The sequence below is a fragment of the Rhopalosiphum maidis genome, chromosome 4 (genome assembly GCF_003676215.2).
Source record: "Rhopalosiphum maidis isolate BTI-1 chromosome 4, ASM367621v3, whole genome shotgun sequence".
NCBI lineage: Eukaryota > Metazoa > Arthropoda > Insecta > Hemiptera > Aphididae > Rhopalosiphum > Rhopalosiphum maidis.
In genome coordinates this window covers 26,440,237-26,452,834 of record NC_040880.1, presented here as the reverse complement: position 1 = coordinate 26,452,834, position 12,598 = coordinate 26,440,237, and the positions used below count along the sequence as shown (strand labels likewise).

General features: G+C 27.6%; 1 protein-coding gene across 1 annotated transcript; it reads left to right on the top strand.

The window, feature by feature from the left end:
* Window positions 1-7,624: 7,624 nt before the first annotated feature.
* LOC113549871 (odorant receptor 46a-like) lies at window positions 7,625-8,742 on the top strand. The gene is made up of 4 exons (XM_026951357.1): window positions 7,625-7,645; window positions 8,160-8,279; window positions 8,345-8,503; window positions 8,593-8,742. Exons 1-4 carry the CDS (start codon window positions 7,628-7,630, stop codon window positions 8,671-8,673), a joined length of 378 nt encoding a protein of 125 aa, XP_026807158.1. The 5' UTR covers window positions 7,625-7,627; the 3' UTR covers window positions 8,674-8,742.
* Window positions 8,743-12,598: the final 3,856 nt, after the last annotated feature.

The following is a 12,598-nucleotide window of genomic DNA, read 5'->3' as shown; positions in this document are numbered from 1 at the left end:
TATATATATATATAGTATACACCATTTTCAGTTTGATATTTTATACAATATTATATAACAATAGAAAGTTAACTATAAAATCATAAAACTAAATTTTATTAGTTATTTAAAATTATAAGAAAACAGTTAAACCAAAAATAATATCTTGTAAATAATTATATACATTTTTCATTGTTCAAAAATTCGTAATTCAAAATCCATTGACAATAATGAAATAAAAGTTAACTATTAAAAACAACGGTCCAAGTAAAAAGTATTATTTTTTTTTTTTTTGGTATTTGTGTATGATTTATATGTTTCACCGTTCTTAATAGTTTGATTGAAAAGTATGAAAAAATAAAAAACCAGAAGAATATCTTTTACTTTATAAAATATTATATGTATATGAATATTAAGTAATATCCCATTATCTTTAATTAATCATTATTATCACTATATAAATTGTGAAATATTATTTTCATTTAATCAATATAATTTTTTCTTATAAAATATAATATTTCTTGTAAATGTTGGTAACGTGCAACACGTATTATGTTGATAAAAATAAAAATATGACATATGACAACCATGTTGAGTTAAAAATATAAATGATCACTTTAAATTATAAGTTTTTATTTCACTAAACACGATAGACCTACCGTCCTAGTCGAATATGTTGATCTGTACATTACATTATCGTCTAAATATTTCAGCCTTTATTATATTAAGTTAATAAACGATCGATTAATAATGTTGATTGGTCTTTTAATAGAGGAATACAATAGCAAATCCAAACACCAATCTCTATTTTGTATGTTTATATTTGAATAATATAATCATAGTTATAATACTATTATTATTTATATAATATAAAATATGATATGATCGTGATAATACACGGAATGTAATAATCACACACATGTATCAATATTGTATACCCGAAATGCCGTGTTACATAAAATGAAGTCACACTATCAGGCGAGTAATAACTTGGATCATTATTATTACAATCATTTTACGTTTTTCTTTTTTATATGAAAAAAAAACAACAGAAAATAAACTCATATGTAGACAATAGGTTTCGTTTACACAGTTAAAGAATAAATATTCACTTTACGTGAAAACTAAAATTTATTTCAGCTTCGCGTGGAAGCATTTAACTTCACAAATTAATATCATTAATGATTCTTATAAGATATATTACTAGTACCATTCACATTGTAGCCTATTTGTCAAGTATATGTCGACAATGCAAGGAAAATTCGAAACCTCAAAGAATGGACGTACACGTGTAGAAAACAAGAAGCGTTGGAAACAATAGGGATAGAGTTTATATTTATTTTATAAGTAAAAACATCTAATCTATGGGATTCGGTATTTACATACGAAAATAGTACAATTGGGATAAAAAAAGATACAATAGTTTAAATTTACAATCATCACCTCCGTCTTAACGTTAAGTTACATTTGTACAATTCATGAGTAGCCAAGGCTGTTAAAACATGTCTTGAATTGTCTTCATAAGAAAGGTCCACAAAGTCTCGACCGCTAAACGTATAGCAATGAATATTTCTATAAATGTATTTAAGCTATAACCTAATAACTTATACAACTTATATGGGCGGTATCTATGATGAAACTACTAACTCGACACGCCGTAAAATTGCAAATATATTAGTAATATCCGACAGACACTGGCAAGCACACAATTTTTTATTGTGCATACTGGGAACCACTTCAGGTGGAAGTCAGAGTGTTCATCGGCAACCGAAACATTACCCCAAGTCATCGTGCCACGCAGACATTCTATGATATGGTTGAGGACTTAGTAGGCTGCAAAGAAGATAACGAGATGCTAGCTGAGGTCGAAGCGAGAGGCAATCTATGGGCAACCGCCCAAACGACTGAGTACCTCCCAGGGCCAAACATTTGAACGGGAACACAAGCCGGAACAAGACCAGCAAACGGAACTATAGATTCTACCTATTCGTTCTTTGTATTTGTTTGATTATATTATATAATTAATTAGTTACAACAGACTATAACAGTAACTAAACAATACAAAAAATCGAAAATCTATTTCCTACACAGCCTAAAGAGGAGAATAAGGAATTCAAATATGTTTTTAAAATTAAAATCGGATTTTTGGTCCAAGGGTTGTCTATCGGGCGAATTTTTTTTCCGCCTTTTGGGATTTTCATGTAAAAACTTTTATTATCGCAAAATTTAGTGACGTGTGACTGCGCCTATGCAGGTTACTGCTTTCCAAGAATCTTATGAGTAGTAAATAGTTTATTTTTAATTACATAAAGCGTTCGAAGAACTCACGCACACTAATGATCAGTCACAACACACAGTTACACACACAAATCACGATTGAAATCGAATATTACCTAAAGACGACCCCTTAAAAATGGTTCGCTTTCAACGGCCTATTAGTAATATATTAAACACTCTGCAAGTCAAGTATTAAATGCATTTTTCTTGCGTGTCTTTCGACGTATTAAATTATTATTTTTTCATTTTACGCGTATCATTATCATTATAAATAATAAAAAAGTAAAATTGTACCGTTTTTCTCGTAATTTGTTACAATATTATAATACATTATAAGTAACTATTAATTTTATAATCATTACACCTATTATGACTATGCATTTTACTGTTACTGGTGATATTGTTAATCTTCTACGTACTGCCGTGGTGACCGTTGCACAGCGCATTAAGATCTGGGCTATTGGTCGCTGTAAATGTTTAAATCATCTTGGACATTGTCGTCAGTCTTATATAATACAAGGTGTGAGTATAAATTTTTCAATTAAAAACCGAAATAAGAAAAGTAGTTTTTTTTTAACTTTCTGACCATTATAATTTTTTTAAATATTTTGGTTTCGCTGTAGTTTTTGATAGATAACCTCATTATATTATTATTTAAATTAAATAACCTTTATTCAATTACTGATTTATCGTCCTTTTTTTCGTGGTATCGAGGACCGTAGGAAGGACTACTGTTGGTATTACTTTCCCTCCGGCACCCTGCTTTATCGTCTAAGCCCACTGCTTTAAATCATAAGTTTAAAAAATAATTTTGTTCACGGTAAAAATATAAATCTAATTATGCTATGTTATGTTATAATAATTATGAATAATATATAGTGTGTTAAGGATGGGAAGTAAGCTACATTCGCAAGCTAAAGATACACATTACACTAAAATTGAATGAGACTACCCTCACAAAACGCATCATTTTTTGTGATCACGGTAAATCATAATAAAACAGTTCTTGCTATACTCTGTATCTCGATTAAACAAACTATTAAATCTTATAACACGGGATTAAACCATCAACCAGAAATTTTAATTTAGATATTTTAGGTATATTTTTAAATATGTATTTAAGTAACACCAAAAAGCCAAAAATAATACAACAATTTTGTAACAGTATATAAAATGAAACACAAATTACAAATTATACATTGAACAAAAAATTAACTTAGAATCATAGAAAAATTAAAATCCTTTCACTCGTTACATAATGTTAATAATCTACTTAGTCGTATCTTTTTCACATAAGTACAACGATGTGTCGGTGTATAGAACAAATTTGCAGAGCGGAGAGAATACTTTGAAACATTAATTGGTATCAACTTCAAAGCTTCAGAGTAATCTATTTTACAAATAAAAAGATTATAAATCCATAATACATCAAAAAAGTTCCCTCTCAACTCTAGATTTTCCAATTTATATTCTTTACTAATAACATCTAAACTCCCATCTGATCTGCGTAACTTTCATCGTAAAACACAAAAAAAAAAAAAAACGTTTTTGAAAGCGATCAATTATTTTTCTAAACTTTTATAGAATGGATTCCAGATCAATGATCCGGATTTTAGTTGAGATCTTACTAGCACGGAATATAGGACATTAAAACACATATATTATAATTTAATAATATATATTATTATTATAAATAAAATATAATTACGTATACTCATAGCATATGATATATTTCTATAGTATTTACTTGTATTATTTTATTTTTTAATTAATACCTAAATATACCTATTCTACTTTTACCATAAACACTAATTGATATAATATAAAATAATACCAAACAAATTTTTATTTTACCATGGGCTATACATAGTTATTTGACATATTGCTAGTATTAATACTTAGTAAGGTGTAGTAAATACCAATAATTTCTCATAAAACTTTACTCTTTTTTTTTTTTAGTTCAATTAAATCACATGCGATGGATAAACTTAATGGACAAAATGTGGTGATCAATTTGAAACTATTTAAGCAACTTCAATTCTACCAAATATTTGATTCTAGTGAAGGAATAAAGATTTTTAAATGGAACATTCACCAGCTTTTTTACATTGTGTATGTTGTGATTGGCATAAGTATTCAATGTTACGGAATTTCCACATCATTTACTTCAAATTGCAACCGTATTAGCAACATTGATTATTTTCTACTTTCCCATACAAGTTCTCACGTATATCTATCCTTTTGGAAGTTAATCAAATGCTTAAATGACAGAGACAAATTTTTAGATCTATTTAAAATAACGCAATTTAATTTTTTAACGACTAAAGAATGTTCTAAATATATCGAAGTGCTATACAAACATCGTGATAAGACTGTAAAATTTACAAATCACTTCTTAATTTTTTCGTTCGTGATTGTCATACAATGGTTTATTTTTCCAGTATTAATTAATATGACAACAAATTTAGAAAACTCAAATATTCGTGCCAAGAACATTATGAATTTGTGTTTTGACGTAGGCACACAAACGTATAATCAGTATATTGTTATATTTTATTTAATAGAAACAACGATAGCATCGTTAACAGTATACTTTTTGATAATGTTCGACTTCTTATTAATTTCACTTTGTTCAGCTACAATTTCCCAACAAGATGTACTCATTAATGCGTTCAATAATATTGGATACGAAGATAATCCTGAAATAAGTAAGATATTTAAAGTATTTAAGCGCTTTAACCGTAAAAAACATGAGTAATGAATATAACACAATGGTATTAAACATTCATCAGTAATATAGTTACATTTAACCATTTTAAACACAGGTAAAAATTTAATTTAATTTTAGAGGGGACTTATATTTTTAAATATTAAAACTACTACACAATAAAGTTTATCACTACGCCGCATAAATCTTCTTTCCTTTTACACTGTGCAAAATCTATGAGCTATTCTATATCTTGAACACGTCTAAAATAATTAGTACAATAGTGTATTTTCAGTAATATGAATGCACAAGTTCATTTTATTTATATTTTCCAAAGTTACAAATTTAATAGTTCTTATTGAACGATATTAATCAAACTTAACATAATTGAAAATACTTTTATACATAATCAATATGTTATGTGGTATGTAAAAAATAAAATAAAAATTAATTTAACAATGTTAAGTTAAAGTATGTAAGCTAGTTAGATTACGCCATTTCGTTATCACTGATACATACTAACTTTATATAGGTAACTCGTAAAACATGTACTTTATTAATTATTACAGGTTCATATTTTTTTTTATTATTATGTTTTTAATTGTTTTAAGTTATGAATACAATCAATATTGATTCCAAATGTATGTCAAACTTATAATAAAAAAATCTTTTCTATTATTTGATGGTAGGTCCCTTTATGTTTTTATAAAATAATAATTGTTAACTTATGACTCATTTCAAGGAAATTATTTTAACAATATGAATTATAATTATTAATAATTTTTTACGTTTATATTTTCAATAAATCAATAAAGTAAAATGTTTTTTCTTAAATAAAAAAGGATTTATTTGAAACTAGTCTAAGCTAAAGATCAATCGATTGACCACCAAAATACAACGTGCTAAATTCTTCAATAGCCAAATAAATGATACTATAATGTTATACGAAAGCATATTGGTTTTTTCGATTAGCTATAACTTCTTTTCTGATGTGGTGTATTTTCGATCGTTTAATAGCCGTAAGCGACCATTATCGATATGACCATTAAAAAAAAAGATGAGAACCTATAATAATTTATATTAAACAAATCGAAAATAGGTCGATGGTAGTGGCGCGTTTACGTGGTGAATGAACTAGTCCCGGGCCTGCCCAATTTTTATTTGCCTGTTAGCTTTATCACAAGTAAAAATATAATTTATATTTATTATTGATAATATTATCATACCTGTGTCCCATTATGTCATAGGACAAATCTTCTTTAATAGGTATCACCACAGCATAGAACAAAACGGGTCTATCCAATTATTTTGGGTTTAACTTAGTGACGGTCGACGGAGAAAATTTCACAACGCTATTTCCCACTGGGATGGTTATCGAAAATTTAGAAACACTAAAAAATAAAAAATAAATAAGTTCTTTGTAAGCCGTTAATCCAAAAAACCAGTACGATTGAGAACGAATCACTTTTTTTTAATGATTATAGCAAATGATAACTTAATGTATTATAAATCACTTATATATTTGGAGCACTGAGATAGATAGCAACTAATACTAGTTGTTATCTATCTCAGTGATTTGGAGTGATTAATTCTCTCCCTCCTTCCAACTCGCCCATGAATTTTAACGTATTATTACTTATAATAATGTTATATATACTTTTACTTTAATTTTCAAGTGAAACGAGTACACATTTTTACCTAACATGTAGAAAAAAAACATCTACATAAGTTAATATTTTGATAAAATACGCATTTATTATATATTTCTATATTATTATTACAGACTATTATAAAGAATTAAAATCGATTCTACATGATCAATGACAGCTTAATTTGTAAGTATTTCTTTAAAAAAAACACGGATAACTTAATGTAGATATAATAAATATAAAAATTACTTGCAAAAATCTTGTTCAATTTAAAAAGCAAGTCATTTTAAACAATATGTGTAAATATTATATACACAATAAAGAGAAAAAAATGTTTCACATATGTATGTTTATATTCATATGGTTACAATACAATATTGAACTAATTTTTACACATATGTAAGGTTATTATTTAAACAATTAATACTCGCAATCCCGAAATGTATTGTCTTTTTAAAATATTATTTTTTAGATAATTTTAATTCATTATCAAACGAATTTTTTAAAAATGTTACATTTTATTTTTAAATTTCGGAAGAGTCACTAATTATATATATTTAATTATTTATTAATTTTATGAGTCAGAAACTGGGCCAAAAGTCTCCGAAATATTTCTGCCACTTCATTCTCTTATACTAACAAACCACTTATAACTTATCAGAAATTTGATTTGTAGATTATATAAAAACTGACAAAAAAATATTTATCTAAAGAATATGAAATTTAAAATATATGCTGTTTTAAAAAATATTGAAATTATGATGAAAAAAATTAATTATCATACAATATTTTGTTCAAAAAGAATTTTTTATGAATTTTTTTGAATTTTTTATTCAAATTGATGAGAAAAAAATTGTTTAAAAAATATCTTTCTGAGATTATGTGTACCCGTTACCTAAAGAATCACCCAGAAGAAATGCATAATTTTTTCAGGAAAATAAAATTGTTTTACTCTATTATGAAACCAACAATTCTATTGTCCGTTGCAGTGGATTCTTTCTATTTCATAATCTTGATGTACTTATTCATTTTGGTATGTTTTTTTATTTAAACTTGTACAATAATATTTAACTAACGCATGTTATCGATACGGTAGAAAATTTGGTTGACGCATTGAAAATCTTTTATACAAATAAGTCAAGTGTCAGTCAATTGAAAATAATTATACAATCATCATAATATTATCATACAATTACACAGATAGTCACTATATCAATTAGCATATATTAATGAATTATATTTCACCTATAGATAGTTAATAACAATTTTCTAATAATGAAAAAAAAAATAATATAAAACAAAAGTTACATTATGAAACAATATTGAAACATTGTTTAGTATAACTCAAATAATACCGATGTAATAAAAATAAAATATTAGGGAATAGGTAACCAATGTCTGACAATAGGCATACTATTATCTTCTAAAATATTTATCAAGGTATATTTTATGTTGGTCAATACTTTAGATATTTTAAGAAAGTCTTACTATGATACACATATTACTTAAGACTTAACCACTAGTTTTATTAATTTCCACTATAATAGGTCAGCTTGACACCGAGATCGGATACCGCCCTAAACTTAATCAAAATCGGCTCATCAGTTGCCTATATTGCTTCAAGGTTATTCATTTATTGTTATCTATTTGAAAATATAAACATACAAGTATAAAAACTATTATAAAATTGATATTAGTGCATTTAGATTAATAATAATTAATTTTTATACAGAGAGAATTAGTCAACTTTAGCATATACTCTTGTAATTGGACGAAGATGGATTTAAAATTCAAGAAGTTGTTATTATTTACAATGCGAATGAATGATGCGAATCAAATGGTGATAAAAGCTTCGCCAAAAAAAATTATCAACTTACAACTATTCGCTAATGTATTAATTTAGATTTATTTTCAAATAATTATAGTAATGACAATTATACAGTTTGTACAAAATACCTAACTAAATGCAATTAATTTCAGATTATATCAACGTCCTTCAACATGGTCCCCGTTTTATTGAAAATCACTAACTCAGAAAATCACAAGTCACAAGAGACTTAAACTTAAAACATGAATTCACCTTAATATGTCCATACTATAAACCATTTCAAAAAAAAACCTTAAATATTTTATAATTATAACAACAGTTTAAAATGTTTTACAATCTTATATTATAATAATGCTAAAGAAGACTAGCTGGAATCGTAAAATAATTTAAAACTATGAGAAAACAGTTAAACTAAAAACAATATCTTATAAAGTACATGCAATGTTCATTTTTCACAAATTCAGTTGTTTTAAAAAAATTATTAGAATAGCTTATTATTATTATTATAATTATTTGGTAAATAAACGATGTTCACTAACATCTGTACTTATTTTCAACTTGGTCACATAATGAAGACGAACTTTCAAGTATTGTTTGCAAATTAAAGTTGTCAAATTCAATTTGTAGCTTTCTACAAATATCTACATGGTTTTTAACTGAAAAAATAACTTTCTGACTTCACCCTAGTAATAGAGAACAAAAATTTGATGTTAATTGTATTAATGTACTTCTAATGATGAATCCACAACTATAATATATAAATCAAAACTATCAACATAAGCAAGACAATGTGGTATACTTTCCTGTTTTTTCGATAATAATACAGTAAAAATCCGTTACAACAAACTTAAGGAGACCTAATTTTTTTCATTGTAATGGAAATTTTGTTGTAACGAAAATTCGAATACGCTCTTTATAAGCCCTGCTCTTTTTGGCGCGGGACTTCTATGAGTTTCGTTACAACGGGATTTTTCGTTGTATTGGCATTCGTTGTAACGGGAATTTACTGTATCTACTAATGTCTTTTTCGCCTATAGCGTATCATAAAAAACAAAGTACCGAAAGGTCACAGCGGCTGGCTAACCATAGACAGCAATTATCAAGGTATACGTGCTAGGGCGTTATACGCTAAATGAAAGCAAAGGGAAACTGAATTTAGCACGGGTGTATTTTGTACGGGCAACAAAGTGCAAAGGTAATAAAACGTAGAACAATACTTAATCTATGAAATAAGTGCATATAAATATATCATGTATATATTATATATGCGAAACGCCGTGTTACTTAAAATCAGATCACTTCATCACGTGAGTAGTCTTAATCGTTATTACAATAATTTTACAAGATTTATATTTTTCTAATGCATCAAAAAAAAAAAAACAACAACAACAACAACAATCGACAATAGACTTTAAAGTTTTGTCTATATAGGTAAAGGTCAAACAGTCAATTACTTTTACAAGATATTGTTTAATAATATATTAGACATAATGCATGTCAAATATTAAATGCAATTTTCTTGCGTGTCTTTGAAAGTATTAATAATTTTTTTCGTTTTACGTACATCATAATTATTATAAATAATAAAAAAGTTAACTTGTACCCTTTTTCTCTTTATTTTTCAATGTATAAATAATACGTCATGTGGAACTAATAATTATATGCATTCATTACATGTGTTAGGACTATTATGTATTTTACTGTTACTGGTGATCATTTCAATCTTTCACATACTGCCGTCGTTTACCGTTTCATAACACATTAAGTTCTGCGACATTGGTCGTTGTAAACGTTTAAAACATCGTGTACATCGCCATTAGTTATATAACACAATGTGCGAGTACATATAAGCGTTTTATAAGTACAATGAAATCACATGACGTAATGGATAAGTTCAATGGACAAAATTATAATTATTTTCGAAATATCTAAATATAAAAAAAAAACAAACTGTAGACTCTAAAGTTTTGTTTAAACAATTAAAGAATAATTATTCACTCTACGTGAAAATTAAATTTTTTTTTCAGCTTCACGTAAAAACATTTAATTTCACAAATTAATATGTTTAATGGTACTTTTATAAGATATATTACTAATGCCGTTCACATAGTAAGTAGCTCATGCATTGAATATATGTCGACAAAGCAAGAAAATTCGATACTTCAAAGTATGGACGCACACGTGTAGCAAACAGAAAGCGTTAAAAACAATAATGGTAGAGTTTATATTTATTATACAAGTAAAAAAATCTAATCAGTGAAATTCAGTATTTACATACAAAATTATTACAATTGGGGAAAAGATACAAAAGTTTAAATTTACATTCATCACCTCCGTCTAAACTTTAAGTATCGTTTCCAAAATTCACGAGCAGCCAAGGCTTTTAAAAAATATTTTAAATTTTCTTTATAGAAAAGGTCCACAAAGTCTCGGCTACTATGTGTAATTATTATGTATAACAATGATTTATATAAATGTATTCAACTTATAACAAATAAATAGCTTTACTTCTGTGAAACTTTAGAACTAGAAACGGTGCTTCAATTTTAAATTTTGAGATTGATTTCTGGTAGAAAATTTAGTTGATAATTTTGAAAGGGCGGTGCATCAAAGGAAACTTATGGACGGCGTCTCCCCAGTGGACAGTCCCCAATAATTATAACACGAACAAATTTAAATTATATTCAACTACACTTCGTCAACTATATTTTATATATACGTCTAAATAGAATTGTACACATGCGTGTATTTATACCATTGATTATAGAATAGACCGATAGGCAATGGATTGAAATTCGATGACTAAAATTGTAGTTATAATAGCTGCCGGTAGATTGCGCTGCATGAATTAATATTATATTATTATACTACTGACAACAAATAACATAATTATTATATCCTTAGAACGGCTTTTTTGGCAGTGAAAGAAAAAGCGATAAGCCTTCAAATTACTGTAATGATATGCTCACACATCATAATTTATTGTATATTTTATTATTTCATTAAATAAATAACGGTAAAGTTGTCGCACACGGATAGCCGTCTATAAATACCAATAATCCCTATTGATCACCGATGAAAGAGACGATTTACATTGTTTGGTCACGTAGGAACTTACACGTTATTCCGGCAATACGGCGCAAAGCGAGTGATCTATTTCGTGTGCCGCCAGAGACAAGGGATGGTCCAATGAGGCTCTCCGTCATCGTGGAGAAAGCCGATTTCTTTAAGGACGCGGAGGCCTTTGTTGGAACCGCCTGCGACACTGGCAGGCTTGACCACGTCGTCCTCTCTCTCATCAGTGCAGGCGCACCATTAGTATCAGTAACATCTCTTAAGAGTGCATGAGCACCATACACACCCATCACACCGGAGACTTACTGCGAGCGACAACTGGACCATTTTCACTTCAACGAAATACTTCAGTGTTATTTTTTTATTTGGACCCGTGTGATTAACCCATTTCAGTTTTGTCAAGACAACTACAGGTTAACGAGTTCAACAGCGAATAAGGTAAGGTGCATGAGCATTATTTTATTTGCGTTGATTTGTGTAAATCTGCTTTTCTGCATTTAATCACTACAGTGTATTTGATCATATTCTCGAATCACGATTTCGAGAGCCCTCCGACCATCAGGAGGAAGGTAATAACGTAATTTTAAATAATTTCAATATTTAAATCTGATAGGTGACTTTATTCTCCAGCACTTATAAGTGTAGGGAAGAAGGTTCCTCAGATCCGACATTTATTCAAGGCTTGTGTCCCTTGTATTTGTCTCTTTAAAATTAATATATTCTTACTTTAGGCTTCATTTTCCTCTTTACTTACTATATTTTTTATTTATTTTATTTTTTGCGTTATTACATTACTTTATCATGGATAAACCGATATTTCCTGTGCTCTGCGCATCGCACTATCGCCACAATATTGTCAATTTTTAATATGTCGTATTGTACGCAACCATTAAGTAATAATTTATTTTATTACGAAAAATGTATTTGCTTCGCAATGTTACGATTCATTAAAATAATTGTGTGATTTTTTTTTTTTTTTTTTTTTGTTATTTATCTTGCTTTAAAATCCAAGCCCTATTAATAACCATTATAAAAAATAAAACTACCTGATAGGTAAAAGTCAACCACTCAATTATATTTTAA

Bases quoted from the DNA above. Each gene is read 5' to 3' on its own strand.
- LOC113549871 (XM_026951357.1), top strand. The intron at 8,280-8,344 runs GTATAAAAACTA...ATTTTTATACAG, and splicing joins TTGAAAATATAAACATACAA to AGAGAATTAGTCAACTTTAG. The intron at 8,504-8,592 runs GTATTAATTTAG...AATTAATTTCAG, and splicing joins ACTTACAACTATTCGCTAAT to ATTATATCAACGTCCTTCAA.